The sequence below is a fragment of the Aspergillus pseudonomiae genome (assembly GCF_009193645.1).
Source record: "Aspergillus pseudonomiae strain CBS 119388 unplaced genomic scaffold BDV37scaffold_198, whole genome shotgun sequence".
Lineage (NCBI taxonomy): Eukaryota > Fungi > Ascomycota > Eurotiomycetes > Eurotiales > Aspergillaceae > Aspergillus > Aspergillus pseudonomiae.
In genome coordinates this window covers 3250-21126 of record NW_022476190.1, presented here as the reverse complement: position 1 = coordinate 21126, position 17877 = coordinate 3250, and the positions used below count along the sequence as shown (strand labels likewise).

Sequence of the window (17877 nt, the reverse complement as noted above, 5' to 3'; positions counted from 1 at the left end):
TTTTTTTTTTTTTTTTTTTTTTTTTTTTCCCCTTGCGATGAATCAATCACCTTGTTTCTTTGGACTTGTTCTTCAATTGGATTCTTGTCTGGAGATTCATCAAGCAAAAAAGCGTCCTCCTCCTTTTTATGCTATACTTCGGAAAGTTTTTTTTTTTGTTTTTCGCCATTGATTTCCAATCAGGTGGCTCACATAAGCCGTCGGGAGTTCAAGGTTAAACTTCTCGGCACTTCAGTTCAACTTGTCCCGCCCGCTCATTTGCCAATTGTTCCTTTTTTTTTCCTTTTTCGCCTCCACCCATGTATATCCGATGGATGGTTTTTCTTCCGATTCATTAGTAATGTTATTTCATTATCAATCACAACTAGTAGTACTTTCATACTACATACTAGATGGCGCGATGTATGGAGTAGAATATGCCAGATGACGCCAGGGACCAAATTACGAGTATTCAGGGGACTAGTCGATAGAATTGTGTATGACGTACTTTCCTACAGGTTTAGTCATCTCTGTCGATAACTATGTATCTCAAGTTCTCAACCACGGCCGTCATGTCTACCCTGGGGATAGGACTCTTCGGTGATATGTGAATTTTACCACGACAACCTGTCCATGTTATAATACTAAACAGGGAAAATGATATTGACATCCCATTGGACACTTGGACCAAGGCAAAGCATCAGACAGGGTATATGTACGCCGTCGCATTATATTTCCATCCACAAGGCGGTCCCTATACTAAGAAGCGTCCGCCCGTAATCCACCGGAACACCTTCAATGCTATCTGGGTCGGCGTTCTTCGCCACCGGTAGAAGAAGAGCAAAGAGTAATAAAACGAAGTATCCAAAAACAAAACAAAAAAAAAAAATGAATAAAGCAAAGCCACTGAACCTATGGTATACTGCCATCGCCATCATACATATTCATCAGACAAATACGAAACTATTGCCATGCTGCAGGGTATTTGAGAACGGAAATCGAAGATGGAAAAAAAAAATAAAAATAAATAAATCAGAAATCAACTCTCAAGGGTTCGTGCGGCAGCCTCAAGCTGCGCATTGAACGCTTTGATCTGGTTCAAGAGACCCCCTTGCGCTCCAGGGGCGCGGGAGCTCACGTTGTCCGCAACACTACGGAGCATGAACTCTAGTCCAACGGTCAAAGAGGGTTCGGACGAACCTGGCTCGTCCGAGTCGCCTGCAGGCCGGTTCTGGCTTCGTTCGAGGGCTAAGTCTAGGCTGTGTAGGGAATTATTGATGTTGGTGCGCGCCTAGTATGGTGTTAGCTACAACGTCAAGCGACAACGGTATTGTTGCGCGGGCCGACTTACCAGGCTTGCATTTTCCTCCTCCGTGTGCTTCCTGCGTACTGCATCCATCTGCAATGCCACGACCTCCCTTTCTTTTCGTAGTTGATACAGTCGGGTGCGCATATCCATCATGTCCCGCTTGGCCTTCTTCAGTTTGACCCCCAATACGAAGTTACTGTCGAGCATTTCGCTCAGTTCAAAGAGGCGTCCTTCGAGCTCGGTGCCGAATGCTTCCACGGCTTTTTTCTTGGTGGTCCACTCTGAGCGTCGTGCTGCATTCCCCTCGTTGGAGATTCCGTTCGTGAGTGTGGTAAGCGTCTTCTCGAGTGTTTCTCGGCAGATTTGACTAAGAACATCGGCGACATTCACGCCTCCCCTACTAGGGAGTTTAGTCTTCTGTCTCGTCGAGAGCTCATCGGCAGATTCCTCCTCCTCGTCGGATTCCTCGGAAGGTTGAACATCGCCTCCAAGAGAAGCGACATTAGCGAGACGGTGGACAGTTACAGGAACTGTCTCTCCACGAGGCTGTCTGGGCTTCCTTCTAGTCGTGCGAGAAGCCTCCTCCCCACTTTCATTCTGAGCCTCAGGGTCTTCCTCACGCTGGGTGACTTCAGGACCCTTATGGGATAGTGAAGGTCGGCCGCGACCACGTTTGGGAGCTGGCGCTGGCTCTGGCTCCTCGGGAGCTTCGGTTTGGCCCTCAGGCTCTGGCTCCGGTTCTCGCTCCTCTTTTGATCTTCTTCCTCGCTTCCTCTTTTCACCAGCTGATTTTGCCTCCTTTGAAGATCCAGGGTCAAGCTCAGCTTGGGTCTCCGGCTCCTGTTCAGGTTCTTGGTATGACCTTCCTCTCCGTTTCCTCTTTTCGGTAGCTGGTCCAGGCTCCTCAGGAGCTTCAGGTTGGCGCTCAGGTTCTAGCTCCAGCTCTTGCTCCCCTCTGGCCCTTCTTCCTCGCTTTCTCTTCTCGGGAGCTGATTCAGACTCTCTTGAAACCTCGGGCTCGGGCTCCACCTCCGGTTCTACCTCCTGCTCCTGCTCCTGGTCTGGCCTCTTTCTGCGTTTCCTCATTTCGACAGCTGGTTTGGGTTCTTTTGGAACCTCGGACTCGTTCTGAGGTTCACTCTGGGGCTGCAGCTCAGGCTCCGGCTCTGACTCCTCTTTTGACCTCCTTCCTCGTTTCCTCTTTTCGCCAGCTGGTTTGGGCTCCTTTGAACCTTCTGTTTCAACCTCCGGCTCAGGCTCGGATTCCAGCCTTTTTCTCTGTTTTCTCTTCTCACCAGCTGGTCCTGGTGCCTCTACACTCTCCAGCGACTGGAGAGCTTTCTTACCGGGACGTCCAACTTGCCTTTGTGTGTGATTCGTCTCCTTTGACTTTTGGCGCAATTGGCGACTTCTTTCAGATGAAGCCATATCATCCTCCTCCGCTACAGTACCCTCACCCATAGGCTGGCCATTTTGCGTTTCACTGGCAGCAGAATCTTCCGTCGGCTCTTTTGCTTTTCTACCCCGAGGCCTTTTCGTTGTCTGTTGCTGGGTCGGTATGCTCTCGCCCGGCATGATTTCGGTTGAGGCGGCCTCATTCTGCGCGCTCCCTTCATTTGTTGCTGGGGATGATTGTGCTGTTGTTCGCGGTCGGCCTCTGGACCGTCTCCCAGGCTGTGAATTAGGAGAGTCCGCTTCCATGGACTTATCACGATTCGTCTCCAATGATAGCTCCTGTGGCGCTGGCTGCTGTGTGGTCTCAGTCTCAGTCTCCGGCCGCTCAGTACTCTGGGGCCGTCGCTGATCGGCACTGGGCCCTCGTCGTTTACGCTTGCCGTTCGTGGTGGCTTCAAGCGCCGGCGTTCCATCTGCCCCGGAAGACTCGTTTGGAGGCTCCGTGGACTTCTGGTTCATATCATTTTGGTCTGAACGTTCATCCTCCGGGATGGGCGGCTCAGCTGCCGGGGTGTCCGATACCATGGCGGTAGTCAAATCGAGCGCTTCTTGGGGTGCCTGCTCCGTCTGGGGTGTATCTATAGTAGTTTGCATGCTTGGGGGTTCGTCGCGTGGTTCCGTCGGCTTGCTAGACACAGGCGCGCTTGTATGTACGCCATTTTGGAGAACTGGCGAGTCTCGTTTATCCTGTTGCGTGACTTCTGGCTCGACGGATACTCTCGGACTCTGGCTAGGGAGCTCTATGGTGGTGTTAGATAGTAGATAGAATCATGATAATATTCCATGCACATACCAATCTTTCTTCGCTTGCCGCTTCGTCCAAGGTCCAACGCATCATCTTCCGGTATGTCAAATGTTGATGGTCGCTCGGGGAGCTGATTACGCGCCCCGCCCGGAGTTCGGAGCTGTCCACTATCTTGTGATGATGGTGGAAGCTGTTTTCCTGGCGATAACAAAGGAGGTTGCGTATTCTCCGAAGCTGAAGGTGGCTGTGGTGCGGCGAGCGGTTCGGTGGGAATGTCAACATCGACGGGTTGCGACGCGGCTTGAGGCGGCTCTTCGGGCGGGGGAGCGAGACCGAAAGCAAAGCCAAAATTCACTTCCTTGATCTTGCGTGTCCTAGTCCATGATTTACAATGTCAGCTCTTTGTGGACTTCTTCAATCGGTCGCGGGGTAAGGCCAGCGCGTACCCAGCGCCGCGCTGCCGCATTTGCAGCCGCTCCTCTCGATCTGCGGGATTCGTTAGTTTGAAGATAGATTCAGCGGCTTCATGAGTGCATACTGGAGGCCATGATCGAGAAGCGGCGCCTCGGCGAGCTCAACGCGCAAATCTACGCGCAGTTTGAGGGTAAAGGTCCAAGGAGGTGTTGCGCCGAAATCAATGATGGAGCGTGTAATCGATCATACTTTCGGGGATGCTGAGTTACCGAAAATAGTTTGGTCGTTCTGGTTCGGGAAAGGCGTGGCTTCGATGCTTGGCAGCAAGTATTCTTGCTCGCTGCGCTGGATATCTTTTTTGTATATAACGGAAATTATGTGGTGAGGTTTCTAGACCGTATCGGTAGGTATAACTGGTAGAAAGAGATCCACGAAAAGGTGAAAAGCAGAAGAAAAATAGGTAGTAGAGGAATGTGGGAAAAGTAAAGGAGCCATATATATTCTTCAACCCATAAAGCCGCTCATAGTTCAAGACTGCTAATCATGTGGGATCCAGTGACTAGGTGAGCTTGTGAAGAATAGTAGAACTGAAACCGACAGAGCCGAACAAGCATGCTATGGACATATATTCCTTGAACTGCCAGAACTTAGTACAGTGAGAGTGATTGATAAACCAGGTCAAGTCGATTTCTGGCTTTCTGAGGGTATTCCGTTCAGCCCAAAACGGTTTGGCGGCTTTAGTCGCTCCGCCCGAGTTGATCACCAAAGGAAGTTCAATCTTCTCCGCATATACTTTCTGGAATTTGGCCCTGAAAGCCGAGAAATCTCAATTGACACCACCAGTGCTAAGCTGACCGAACCGTACTATCTCTTGCTCAAGTGTTTAGACCATTGTCGCAGTCATGGGTTGGTTCTGGGGCAACTCGAATCAAGACGACCCTGTCAAGAAGCTTGACCCGGGTCTCCGAGAATATCTCGAACATGAAGCCCCAAAGAAATACGTCCCTGCGACCGCAGTGCCCCCGGATCCTTCCAAGACAGGAGATGCACAAGCTCAATCAGCGCAACCAGCCGAAAACACCGAGCCTCCGAAACCTGCGGTTCCTGCTGCCTCACTTTACCCCGACGGCCGTTACGCCCATCTCTGGAAGACTTACAAACCGCCAACCGAGGAAAACACTGAAGTGAAGGGCGCTTCCAGGGTGATTGAAAAGTACAAGTCACGCAATGATACCGTACACCGCGCAGCGATGGAGAACTGCGCACTGGAACATGAGGATTTGACGTTGTGTTTCCAAAACGGAAACTTGCAGAAACGACTCATGTCCCGTATGACTTTGTGCTCCGAGGAAAATGGGAAATTCTCTCGGTGCTTTACTACTCAAGCTGTAAGTGAAGACCTCGCGGAACTTATGCCTTCAGCCTTTCTGCCTTCGTCGCGGCTGCTGCTGGACAATTGCTAATGTGGGATTAGAAATTCCTCCAGGCATTGGGCTACTCCTCCTCGTTTGAATGGGACGACGAGCGAGAGGAAAAGATCCAGATGCACGCCGATAAGCTCTACCATGAGATGCTGGATTATGAGAAACAAGTTGAGGAGGCCCGAGCGGCTGGCCAGGAACCTCCGCCTCTCACATCCCTCTTCAATCCCCAGGGAAAAACCCAGCCGCAGAAGGCCGAAAATACCTCAGGCTCCCTGGAAATCCCCGGAGGCGAGGCCATTCCGCCCGGATTCAAGCCATCCAAGCCATTGGAACAACTCACACCACATGAACGCGAGCTGGAGATCCGCTCCCACTATGCACAACTGGAACAGCAGAAGAGGTACGCGCAAGAGGCATCTCCTTTCATAAAGACTCATGACGATGCGCGCCAGAAACGGCGAGAGAAAGCCGTCAGCTGGTTTGGAGAAACAATAGGCAAATGGGTTACATAGAATTCCCAATTGGCATTGGCGGTTTCATGGTGCCTTGGGAAGGTTTCATTCTTCTTGTATTATTATTATATATTATTATCTTTGTTACTCTTGTTGTTACCCAATACCTAGTCGGATTTGAACACGAGGGCGCATCTTTGAGGAGAATTGAATTGATATGATAGCGAGACATGCCAATATCAAATGAATCTGATGACTATCTAGAGGTATATGACCAGGAATGATAGAATGTAGTGAAGGGTTAAACCAAATTTAGAAAAATTAAAATACAAAATACAAAGATACAAATCGCAGGAAATGAAACCTATAGACAAGGAGGTCTTACCAGGTGCATTTGTACGCAAGAGGGGAGTATACCAGCACTACTAATAAGTAGTATCAAAGGACTAAAGTTGAAACAGCTGACGGTCACGCAGTCGCTCATTTGTCAGGCGCGTTCGAGACACGAGAAAGTCCAACACGGGAAATGACGAACTGCAATTCAAGTCGACATCACCACTTGCTGTCTCTTCCTTTTTTCCCTTGGTACATACCCGGATTCACCCTCTTAGGTAATTCCACCGTTTGAAAATAACTTCCACTTCCCTACCCCCCCCAACTTTCCCCATCTGTGGCGCCAAACGTCCTCCGTTGCCCTCGTCACTCTGTTCCACGGCTCCTAATTAACCTCCGCACAGGTTCTCCTACTCCTCTACTCTACCCACTGACTTGACCTGCAACGACTCCTCCCCTCTCTTTTAACACAACGTCTTTCTTTTCCCGCGAAACCCTGTTTCCAATCAGATACACTCTGGTCACCGTCCACCAGTCTTTGGGGAGCCCATTGGAGCTCCCGTGCTCGCCATGAAGGCTACCCCGTTGCTCATCGCATGGCACAACGATAATGCCCCAATCTACTCGGTTCATTTCGACCCCAATGGGAAAGGGCGCCTGGCGACGGCCGGAAAGTATGCTTCTATGTTTTTATACTTGATTTGAAGAGCTGGGTACTAATACGTTCGCTCTATTCTATAGTGACAACAATGTCCGCGTACGGTCCCCTCACCACCTTATCTTTCCCCTCGTGACCTCCCCTTCTTGTGATCATACCCACCATTTCTGACAGAAACCACCATAGCTATGGAGAGTGGAATCAACAGGCGAAGAACGAAAGGTGTCCTACCTGAGTACACTGGTGAAACATACACAAGCCGTCAATGTCGTTCGGTTCAGTCCAAAAGGTGCGGGTTGCAATCCTTCACGCGGGGACCGTTTTCCCGTGGTAGCTAACCTCTTACATTTAGGCGAGATGCTGGCATCTGCTGGAGACGACGGTAACGTGCTCCTTTGGGTACCGTCGGAGCTGCAGACCCAGGCTCCACTGGGAGAGGATCGGTCGGATGATAAAGAGACATGGAGGGTGAAGCATATGTGTCGCTCTTCCGGAGCTGAAATTTATGACCTGGCGTGGTCCCCGGACGGCGTGTTCATCATCACAGGGAGTATGGACAATATTGCGCGGATATATAACGCCCAAACAGGTACGTTGCTTCCCAACCTGGACTTCGTCTTCGTGCTCCTCCTTTCCGTCAATGGGTTCCTGATGTTTGAAACTCGCAGGACAAATGGTGCGCCAGATCGCGGAACATTCGCATTATGTTCAAGGAGTGGCTTGGGATCCCCTCAACGAATTTGTCGCTACACAGTCATCGGACAGATCTGTACACATCTATAGCCTGAAGACAAAAGATGGCCAGTTCACACTTACCTCTCATGGCAAGTTTTTGAAGATGGACTTGCCAGCCAAGCGTATCTCGGCCAGTCCGGCTCCCCAGGACACCTCCGTCCGGTCGCAACCGGCTACTGCCAGTGCAGCTGCAATCACTTCTCCAGCGCCGTCGACTCCGGGCACGCCAATGGCTAACTTGCCAATGGACCCTCCGCCCGTTTCCCATAGTCGCAGGTCGTCATTTGGTTCCTCCCCATCAATCCGCCGCTCTGCGTCCCCCGCGCCATCTCTACCGTTGCCAGCGGTGAAGCCTCTGGAAGTACCATCACCGGGGCTTCTAGGTGGGCTGGGCGTGAAGAATGCTAACATCTATGCCAATGAAACTTTCACGTCCTTTTTTAGGCGATTGACTTTCGCTCCCGATGGCAGCTTGCTGTTTACACCGGCGGGTCAGTACAAGACTTCGCATATGTCTGCGACAGATCCCACCAAAACTACGGACGAGATCATCAACACCGTTTACGTTTATACCCGGGCAGGTTTCAACAAACCTCCAATCTCCCACCTTCCAGGCCACAAGAAGCCTTCTGTTGCGGTGAAATGCTCTCCCATCTTCTATACATTGCGACAGGCCTCCCAGCCGGCTCGTCATATTACTTTGGATACTTCTTCTGGAGAGGAAACATTTGCCTCTCTTCCTGATCCTGTAGTAAATTCGACCACTGACCGTCCATCTATGGAGCCTCCAACGTCGGCACATACCGCGGGCGACACGGCAAAGATCAACCAGACATCCAAGGACGAAAGCCCTTCCACCACTCCAGGACCAATGCCTGTTTTTGCATTACCATACCGAATCGTATATGCAGTGGCTACTCAGGACTCCGTCTTGGTGTATGATACCCAGCAACAAGCTCCGATTTGCGTAGTCAGCAATTTACATTTCGCAACCTTTACTGACTTGACATGGTATGTCGATTTCCTTACCCGGGCCGTGTCGTAATTTAACAATGGACTAGGTCGAACGATGGTTTGACATTGATAATGAGCTCATCGGATGGCTTTTGCTCTACTCTTACGTTTGCACCAGGAGAGTTGGGTCAACCCTATACTGCTCCAGTGTCAACCGCCCACCAGACTTCAACTTCTGGCGTACAGTCCACGGGTCATGCACCAAACTCGGCGAAACAAATCCCGGGAATGGCTCCAGGCAACGCAACTCCAATACCACCAGTGCCTCCGGCAAGCCCTGCGCGGTCTAACTCTGTATCCTCGATTGCTACGCAATCTACTGCGCAGCAAGCAACGGGATCTGTTGTCAATAACCCGACACCGACACTCGGATCTGTGCCGTTAGTCACAGCAACGCATTCGTCACAACCACCAACTCTGCCACTTACTACGCCGCCGCAGACCCCGATGTCGGCTGTCTCTCAGAGCGGGACAAGCGCTGTCAATAACAGTGTTCTAGGCAAGCGAGCCAGCGAGTCTGAAAAAGAGGAAATGAAGGATCAGCATTCTGTTCCACAAGTACAACAGCCGAAGAAGAGACGAGTAGCACCGACTCTCGTGTCCACCGGCAACGGCCCCTCATCCTCGAAAGATGGTTCCCAGAATACCGACGTTGGTGGCTAATGCTCCTTGTTCCACCTTGTTCCACCAAGCTCCACTTAAACCTTCCCAGACGGATGTATAAAACCCTGTTCTTTGCCTACTGAGTCGACTGCGGATGACTCGAGTGCCTATGATATCTTTGTTATGAGTAATGTGTTCTTTTCCTTCCGTCCTACAAGACTCCGCATCATGTTTACGTCCTGTGGGAATCACCTACCGTGTTCTGGGATCTTGGTAGAGTTTAATAGTTATGCATCTGCTCACTGTTGGCGCTTCATCTTTCTATATTCTGTTATTCCTTCTATTATTGTTACCCAATCGGCACTCTTCGGGATACCTCTGCATTTGCGGTCTTTCAACCCTCTTCTCGCCGAACAAGCTTGCAGTATTTAGGCGCGAGGTCGAATTTATTGGTGTTATTATTCAACGACTGCCTGTTTTCTGGGCCTTGCGCGTCATGCTCCGATTGCCTTTCCGTGTTCACGAAGAATATCGCGTCGGTTGGGTGGTGAATGGTATGCTTTTATGATTGTGATCAGAGCAGACATCTCGATGATTATCATGTGTATGCTAGGCGATATTTCTTGGGAACACAATATTGTTCATGACGGCTACTTTGTTTTGATATCCGATAAGCCATGTTATATCGTCGTTACGTTGATGTAAAGCTTAATCTAGTAAGATTAAAAAAAAATACATTCTTCTGTCTACTTCTCTAGATACATTAATTACCATTATATCCCTTTCGACTTCGTTTATAATAGGAAACAACGACCTAGACAAATGACGAAGGACAATGAGAAGGCCTGAAACTACACTTGTTCCAGGAGAAACCGAAAGAAAAGGTCGTAGAGGATATTGTTGGTTGAGCTTGGACTTGAGAATGGTTGTCAAGAAGCGTGGATCTTTCAGTGGGTTGTGCTGACCCCGTTGGTTGTGACATTCAGCCCATTATCCCCATTCCCGCTTTGACAATTATGACAACCGTTCGTTTTCGGAGAACATAGGGCATTTACAACGCTTGCCACGCTCATGTCACCGGGGAGCACGGCTTTGGCCTCGGTAGCATGGACGCCGACGGTAAGGGTGGTAACGCTTGAGACTATGCCAGCAGATTGTAAGCGGTTTGCCCAGCGGAATAGAGCTTCATCACCGCGGGAGCCGCCCGCTACAAACAGGAAATCAGGCTTTTGACCTAACTGGCCCACGATGGATTCCGCAGCTTTGGCCTTTGTAATGTCCAAGGGTTCGACGCTCACTGCACCATCTGTAAGAACAATCCGGATGGCTTCGCTGCCACGTGTGCCGTTGATCTGATCAGCCAGATCAGAGGCCTGACGGGCAGCAATTTCAGGATCATGAGCGTGATTATACAGAAAGCTTAGTATGCAGCGGCGCTCTTCCAACTGGCTTCCCTCAGTCCGTTCTTGGTAGTACTGGATGACTTTGCGAATTCCATTCCTCCAGTCTTTGGCCTTCGCCATGTCCACCAACGCCCGCCACTGAGTGTCTCCAATGCCACGTACGAAGCAGCCGTTCTCGGCGATCAGTCCCACTCGACAGGACACTTCTTTAAAACTAGATTCAAGCTGTTCTGGGCTTTTGTTACTAGTCACGTATACTTTATTCTTCGGGTCAAGGAGCAAGCGGTCCAGGAGAGAGCCCAATTCGAAGGAAGACTTCGCGTCATCGGATTGAAGAACCCCGTCGTCCTCGAGGAAGAAGAGCCGTGAGTTGGATTTCTCATATGATTCTTGTAAGCTGTGTACTGAAAGAGATGAGACTTGACTGAGCTCGCGAGATAGCTGCGTGCTGTGGGCCTTGTGGAGAGCTGTCTGAAACGACTTGTACCACGCGATAGCAGTACAAGGTGCCTTTTTTTCAAGCAGATATTCCCAGTTACGCTGTTTCTGATCTGGTGACATCTCAAGCGCCTTGTGGATTGTATCTGCAACTTCTTTGTAGTCCCATGGGTTGACAAGCAATTCATGACCACTGAATATTGAAGCGCTCCCAGTGAATTCACTAAGAATGAGAGAGCCATGGCGCTGGGACGTAACCTTCCCATCTTGACAATGGAGATAATCGTGACTTGTAAGGTTCATACCTTCCCTCAGACTTGTCACCATGAAGATGTCAGCCACGCTCATCAAAGCTAAAAACTGCGAGTAACTGATATCTTGTCTTAAGAGTACGAGAGGTTGATGCGTTAATGTTGAATAATTAGAATTTATCCTCATGGCAATCTTCGAGACTTGCGCCTCCAACTCAGGTAGCTCCGACGCCGAGGCGACTTGAACGAGGACAACCTGGATCAGTTAGCATACAAAATCTGGGGGAATTGGAAAGGCTCAGCTAGGACATACATGATCTCTCCACTTCGGGTATCTTTTCAGAAATAGCTCATAAGCTAATAGCTTCTGCTTGATACCGCCGGGTGCATCAAGCCTATCTCGAGCGACGATCAGACGTTTCCCACTATACCTGGAAATAATGTTTGCAATCCAATCCTTCACCTCGGCTGTCTGGCGCAGCTCATCAAGTGCTTGATAATCGATCCCGATAGGCAAACGTTTCACGTGGACGAAGCGTTGTGGAAGTTGGACTCCATCGACGGACACCTCCAAACTTAGGAGCCGACTACATGACTGAAGAAAGTGGTAACAATATTCCTCTGTCTGGAAAGAAACGAGATCCGCGCCCAGAAGGCCGTTGAGTAAAGCACCTCGTGCATTGAGGCACCTGAAAATTTCAGAAGAGGGGAATGCAGCATGCATGGAGAAGCCGATTTCTGCGCCTGGCAGCTTCTCCCGGAGCAACGCTGGCAGGAGTAAAAGATGATAATCATGAATCCAGATACTATCTCCAGGGCGCCAACACGAGGCGATGGTGTTCGCAAATGCCTCGTTTACTTTCATGTATTGCTTCCAGGAGTAGTCGTCGTACTGGGTGTGTCGAGGGCTTTCTTGCATCTGATAATGAAAAGCTGGCCAGAGGACTGCGCGACAAAAGTGCGAGTAGTGCCCTTCAAACTCCTCATCGCCGACAAAGACTGTGAGGGAGTTGTAGTTATCCTCGAGCGTCTCTCCGATTCTGGCGCGTGTTTCATCTTTAAGTGAATCGGTCGGCATACCCAGAGTGCCTACCCACATCTTGTCTGACAGAATTCCTGCTCGTTCAGCAGCATTGACAGCATTTCGCATACCGCCATTGCCCTGTTCTGCTGATTTCACAACCCAATCATGGTCACAAAGTAATGCGCGCGGGCTTCCAGGGTCCTCTTCCGACTCTGGTGTCTCTAGGACTCCATCAACGTATAATGGCTCGTCATAACCGTCCCCTGGGTTTGGACGGCTCAGGATCGATGGCTCAGGAGGACCAGTAGCCTTGGAACGAGGCTGGTTAAATTTGCGGCTCTGACCCCAGGAAACAACGCGAGGTTCGCTGGGACCCGGACCGTAGGGGTCATCCGCGGAAGCAATCTCGCCCGCAGCACGCGAGATGTAAGGTTTGAAGATCTTCTCATCTTCCGTCGTAGCGCCGGGGGTAAGTGATAAGCTGTAGCCCCTCGAGTGACGTCTCCGTCGCGCTTCAGCTAGCCGCCCTACGATCCGGTCATCTGAATGAGAGTAGCTTGTCGATGACTTCCGGCGATGCCTGTATTCTGTGGCGCGGAAGTCAATCGTATAGGGGAGGAACCTATCAAAACCGATCAGATACCATTTCGACCAAAAGAATGGGAGACAAGGAACGAGTGAGATGACTTACAGTGAGACAAGAAAGACCGTCATTGATTAGATGTTTTGAGAGTTGAGGACCTCTCTACCAGTGCTTGAGGGGAAAATCTACTTGTGTATGTACCCACTGTTCAAGAAGAATACGATCGATTAAGGTTGGTATGTGCAGTATAACGGTCTGCAGTGAGACTTGAACATCTGTGTTTTCCGGGCCAAGGGATGATGAAGGTTGAAGGTCCAGGTCTACATTCTATATGTTTTGCAAACCAATGGAACAGCGATCCTGAAAATTCCGGCGGGAAGTTAGACAACCGAGAAGCATAATGAATGACCCAAGGAATGACGGTCGCTGCTATTGGACCATGGAAATCGAGCGGTTGTGAGAGAGCAGGTGAAAGAGTAAAAAGAACATTCTGGGCTTTTCGAGGGGACGAAACCAAGAACGCGAAAAGCAGGTGATGGAGGCCTCAAAGGAGGGGTATCTCTCTGCCTTGGGCGTGATTTGGGCGCGGGGCTCATGAGATGGAATCATGGAATTGAGGTTATTGGTTTCACAACGTGACCAACCGCATCAGAAAAAAACAGAACCTGCCTGGAAACGTGGGAATAGTTCGTTCAAGCTGTCCTGGACTGTTGTTCACTGTCCAATCGCACCCATGACGTCTTGATTCCCGGGCTGATCCGCGGGTCGGTTTTACCCACTGCGCTAAGATAGCGTTAGGCGATGATTCTCGACAGTTCGACAAGTCTAGACCCACACGCGTGTTCTATCAATCAGGGAAAATGTCCTGCAAGAGGGGAAGCACATGGAACCTGACGAGGGAGAGTCATTCGGTCGTAAGGAGTTGGCTATCCCACCTGAGAAGTGTGCGAGAGTTGGGCAGGAAAAGGGCCACCATGGGGAGATAGTAGTATGAACGAAGAAGAGAGGGAAGTGGATACTTGCTGGATCACGGCATCCCGTGAACGAAAAGGACCTTAAGCCTGTTTTGGGCGGCAGAAGACAAAAGACTCAAACAAGACAATTCAGACCAAACCTGGCATCACGAGTCGTTCCTTTTCCGAGTGTTGATATCGATCGATCAGGTCATCACTTGTTCCCCACCCTGGCGGTATCCACGCTCCCATATGCCTCATCGCATTCATAATATAATACTATCTTCGTAACCCTATCTACAAAAACTTTAATTGCCTCTTCTCCCATATCTTCTGTTTCCACCTCAGACACCCCTCTCGAGCTCTGTCTATCCCCTCATGGCTTCCACCGACTCATCGCTGGGCGACTCACGCCTGCTGATCGTTTCCAATCGCCTTCCCATCACCATTAGACGATCTGAAAATGGCAAGTATGAATTTTCGATGTCTTCCGGCGGACTAGTGACCGGATTGAGCGGTCTGTCCAAGACAACAACCTTCCAATGGTACGGTTGGCCAGGATTGGAAGTCCCGGAGGATGAGGTCCCTTCTGTGAAACAGAGACTCAGAGACGAATTCGGCGCAACTCCGGTCTTCATGGATGACAAGTTAGCGGATCGTCACTACAATGGCTTCTCCAGTAAGTGCTTTTCCTCTAATTCCGGCGCCAGTGTCAGACTTGCAGCCACCTTCTCCCTGGCTGATACCCTAGCAGCGGGGCCGTGCTAATGTGACTCACTAGACTCGATCCTTTGGCCTCTCTTGCACTATCATCCTGGTGAGATTGTGTTTGATGAGGGTGCCTGGGATGCCTACCGCGAGGCAAATCTTCTATTCGCCAAGACCATCGCGAAGGAAGCTCAAGAGGGTGACCTGGTCTGGGTGCATGACTATCATCTCATGCTTCTTCCGGAATTGCTTCAGGAGCAACTGAATCTTTTGGGAAAGAGGAATATTCGGATTGGATTTTTCCTCCATACACCATTTCCCAGTAGTGAGATCTACAGAATTCTGCCCGTTAGAGCCGAACTTCTGCGAGGTTTGCTGCATTGCCACTTGATCGGCTTCCATACCTATGACTATGCACGCCACTTCTTAAGTAGCTGTGCTCACATACTGTATGTATAACAAGAACCTTCTCTTCCTAATAATGCACCAGCTAATACGTCTCTCCAGCGGATTGGTGACGACCCCTAGCAGCGTGAAATACGAAGGCAGGTCTATCAATGTCGGGGCTTTCCCCATTGGAATCGACCCCGACAAGTTCACTGAAGGCTTGAAGAGCCCAAAGGTGCAAAATCGCATCGCGAGCCTTGAGAATAAATTCCAGGGAACAAAATTGATGGTCAGTGTTGACCGCCTGGATTATATCAAGGGTATCCCTCAGAAATTACACGCCCTGGAAGTCTTTCTCCAAAACCATCCAGAATGGGTGGGTAAGGTCGTCCTGGTACAGGTGGCAGTCCCAAGTCGTCAGGATGTCGAAGAATACCAGAATTTAAGAGCGGTAGTAAATGAGCTAGTGGGCCGAATCAATGGCAAATTCGGTAAGCCCGGTCTTTGTGACACTCATATGATAGCTCCACGCTAACCAATACAAAAGGAACGGTGGATTACATGCCAATTCACTTCATGCACAAGTCGGTGAGCTTCGACGAACTCATTGCTCTATATGCGGCATCAGATGCCTGCATTGTTTCTTCGACTCGCGATGGAATGAATCTGGTATCCTTCGAGTACATCGCAACTCAACAGAAACGCAAAGGCGTTTTGATCTTGTCTGAGTTTGCCGGTGCTGCTCAGAGTCTCAACGGAAGCATTGTCGTGAATCCATGGAACACCGAAGAGCTAGCAGAGGCATATCATGAGGCAGTTTCGATTAGCGAAGAACAGCGAGCCGTTCAATTTGCAAAGTTGTACAAGTATATCTCGAAATACACAAGGTATGCCTATATCTAGATGGTATCGTTCTTCTTCGGCAATACTAACATTGCGTAGTGCTTTCTGGGGTCAGTCGTTTGTGGCCGAGTTGTCTCAATGCTCATCTTGATTGACTAGAATCTATCTTTCCTTCATTCTCTTAAGTGTTTCAGGGTACAGTCAAGCGTGGCGGTTATGTTTCTGTTTCGTGACGGCATAGCATTTGATTCTAATACATAGATCTAATGACGTTCTGACAAGGCTTAGCAACAGTCATATGTTTAATTCAGGTTAGAAAGCCATACAGTGACCGGGTGTTAGCGGTTGGCATACTACAAATCAATACATGAGTCAATGATTTTAAGTTTTCATACCTGCGAAAGCTTCGGTATCTTAACCCAAGTGCAACAACATATATGAATAGAAAAGGATAGGGCAACATAGATTTCCTGAGATAGGGAACAGGAGCTATTAAATATATCCACTTGACGGCACTGAAAATCAGTCTCAGTAAAAAGTTTACTGCCAAGCATCCACATTCTTCTTAACAAAATCAGCGAAAGAAGTTGGTTCGGCATCAAGCAGCTTCAAGCTCTCATCCAAGCTTTGTCCGAGAAAATACCCAGGCGACTCAATCAGTAGATGATTCTCGAGGAATTCCTGAGCCACGGGCGGCGGGAGAACCGCTTTATATTGATCGGCGGACACCGACACAAAGACAGCCTTCTTTCCCGTTACCTCAGTAAAGATTTTCACAATCTCTTCGGCGGTATAGTAGCCAGCAGCTTCTAGAACCTGCTTCCCATTCAACTCAGAAGCATGTTTAATGACCGCTTTGACGAAAAGGCCTATTTATTGTTAGATATACTCAAACCCTTCTAGTGTTTCCCAGGATCCGCAAAAACAAACTTACCGGTATCGCTCGCAGCATCGAACAAAGGAAACTTGGCCTTAGCACCATTGACCGGATAGAAAAGCTGATAGGTGCCGTCGTCACCCTTTCTCAGCATCTGTAGGTAATTAAGCATAAAGTAACCCGCCAGAACGAAAGTGCAGGGGACACCCGAAGCACGGATGTATCTTTCTATTTCAGCCTTGCCATCGAAATGGGGCACATGGCTGAGTCGTCCATTAGTGGAGTCGGTGACGTGGACGAGAGAAGAGAAGATCAGGTGCTGGACGCCGAGTTCTTTGGCTACATCGGCGACATTCTTGCCCTGGGTGACTTCGGTGTCCTTGTCAACGTATTCCCAGTAGTTGGTTACTAGGAAGATGGTATGGGATCCGTCGAGAGCTGTGCGGAGGGATTCGACAGAGTTCAGGTCAGCCTATGTGAGGTTAGTTAGGAGCTTTTGCAGGCCCACTGGAGTGAGCTCATGTAGGATTTGTAGACTGACCGTGACGACCTCCACTCCACGCTTTTGCAGCTCCTGAGCGGCGGGCTTGCTGGTATCGCGGGTGATGCCTCGGATCTTGAACTCTTTGGAGAGCCGGGAATCAGCCAGAATGTGGTTGATCACGGAGCCGCCCTGGTTGCCCGTGGCACCGAAGACAGTGATAAGCTTGGACATGTTGGCAGCAGTTTTCGTGGACTGATGATAGTTGAGTGTTGATATCTAGCACTCGTATGGAATGCTATCAGATTTCAGAGTTATGGTGTTTGCTTTTGGTAGTTGAATCTTGATCCAACGAGACGGATTGTTTCCAGTCTTATACATCCTGGCTCTCTACATTGGATGTCCTCTATTGTATCTCTTACCCCTCAGTTAACATTGGATGTTCTGCATATGTTCCCTGAATCCCTGTAGTATACTGCGCAGGAGATATCTAGAACTGGAAATCCTATTGGTTGAATAAGTTAGTCAGCTTTCTGAGCTTAGTCACGTCTGTCACTTTGCACAGTCACTTCGGGTTTACGGGGTCCGAGCTGATTAATGCGCCACAGAATGCTATGGTAACATCGTAGCATGAACAAGTCGATATGCATTACGCACCATGCGTTGTTTGGTATCTCGGGATGCTTCGGTAAGACGGAGTTAATAAAGTGAGCTACGGAGTACTGTATTTACCCTTTCTCTTTTTCCATACTTTTGTATTTTTGGTTCCTCTGTCCTCTCCGAACGATCCTCAAGCGATCAAACATTC

General features: G+C 49.5%; 6 protein-coding genes across 6 annotated transcripts; 3 read left to right on the top strand and 3 right to left on the bottom strand.

Moving 5' to 3' along the window:
- Positions 1-1018: 1018 nt before the first annotated feature.
- BDV37DRAFT_292652 (uncharacterized protein) lies at positions 1019-4115 on the bottom strand (the record flags this gene model as incomplete). Its single annotated transcript, XM_032089226.1, has 5 exons — positions 4027-4115; positions 3935-3974; positions 3537-3862; positions 1331-3483; positions 1019-1270 (listed from the first exon to the last, which is right to left on the bottom strand). Exons 1-5 carry the CDS (start codon positions 4034-4036, stop codon positions 1019-1021), a joined length of 2781 nt encoding a protein of 926 aa, XP_031934323.1. The 5' UTR covers positions 4037-4115.
- A 380-nt stretch (positions 4116-4495) lies between these two features.
- BDV37DRAFT_266915 (uncharacterized protein) lies at positions 4496-6037 on the top strand. The gene is made up of 2 exons (XM_032083963.1): positions 4496-5290; positions 5377-6037. Exons 1-2 carry the CDS (start codon positions 4805-4807, stop codon positions 5836-5838), a joined length of 948 nt encoding a protein of 315 aa, XP_031934322.1. The 5' UTR covers positions 4496-4804; the 3' UTR covers positions 5839-6037.
- A 286-nt stretch (positions 6038-6323) lies between these two features.
- BDV37DRAFT_266909 (putative chromatin assembly factor 1 subunit B) lies at positions 6324-9865 on the top strand. Its single transcript, XM_032083962.1, has 7 exons — positions 6324-6389; positions 6516-6785; positions 6853-6868; positions 6956-7058; positions 7122-7358; positions 7438-8515; positions 8566-9865. The coding sequence occupies exons 2-7, from the start codon at positions 6682-6684 to the stop codon at positions 9179-9181; spliced, it is 2154 nt and encodes a 717-aa protein (XP_031934321.1). The 5' UTR covers positions 6324-6389; positions 6516-6681; the 3' UTR covers positions 9182-9865.
- Positions 9866-10068: 203 nt separating this feature from the next.
- Positions 10069-12951, bottom strand: BDV37DRAFT_289802 (trehalose-6-phosphate synthase; the record flags this gene model as incomplete). The annotated part of the gene is made up of 3 exons (XM_032088552.1): positions 10069-11469; positions 11527-12859; positions 12929-12951. The coding sequence occupies 3 exons, from the start codon at positions 12949-12951 to the stop codon at positions 10069-10071; spliced, it is 2757 nt and encodes a 918-aa protein (XP_031934320.1).
- Positions 12952-13784: 833 nt separating this feature from the next.
- On the top strand, positions 13785-15981 carry BDV37DRAFT_76168 (glycosyltransferase family 20 protein). Its single transcript, XM_032091178.1, has 5 exons — positions 13785-14452; positions 14555-14930; positions 14989-15359; positions 15416-15755; positions 15811-15981. Exons 1-5 carry the CDS (start codon positions 14152-14154, stop codon positions 15860-15862), a joined length of 1440 nt encoding a protein of 479 aa, XP_031934319.1. The 5' UTR covers positions 13785-14151; the 3' UTR covers positions 15863-15981.
- On the bottom strand, positions 15941-17303 carry BDV37DRAFT_292648 (NmrA/HSCARG family protein; the record flags this gene model as incomplete). Its single annotated transcript, XM_032089225.1, has 3 exons — positions 15941-16580; positions 16646-17060; positions 17130-17303. The coding sequence occupies 3 exons, from the start codon at positions 17301-17303 to the stop codon at positions 16252-16254; spliced, it is 918 nt and encodes a 305-aa protein (XP_031934318.1). The 3' UTR covers positions 15941-16251.
- Positions 17304-17877: the final 574 nt, after the last annotated feature.

Coding starts and splice junctions, on each gene's coding strand:
- BDV37DRAFT_266915 (XM_032083963.1), top strand. CDS start 4,805: ATGGGTTGGTTCTGGGGCAACTCGAATCAAGACGACCCTGTCAAGAAG. Junction 5,291..5,376: donor GGTGCTTTACTACTCAAGCT/GTAAGTGAAGAC, acceptor ATGTGGGATTAG/AAATTCCTCCAGGCATTGGG.
- BDV37DRAFT_266909 (XM_032083962.1), top strand. CDS start 6,682: ATGAAGGCTACCCCGTTGCTCATCGCATGGCACAACGATAATGCCCCA. Junction 7,359..7,437: donor GATATATAACGCCCAAACAG/GTACGTTGCTTC, acceptor TGAAACTCGCAG/GACAAATGGTGCGCCAGATC. Junction 8,516..8,565: donor ACCTTTACTGACTTGACATG/GTATGTCGATTT, acceptor ACAATGGACTAG/GTCGAACGATGGTTTGACAT.
- BDV37DRAFT_76168 (XM_032091178.1), top strand. CDS start 14,152: ATGGCTTCCACCGACTCATCGCTGGGCGACTCACGCCTGCTGATCGTT. Junction 14,931..14,988: donor AGTAGCTGTGCTCACATACT/GTATGTATAACA, acceptor ACGTCTCTCCAG/CGGATTGGTGACGACCCCTA. Junction 15,360..15,415: donor CCGAATCAATGGCAAATTCG/GTAAGCCCGGTC, acceptor CCAATACAAAAG/GAACGGTGGATTACATGCCA.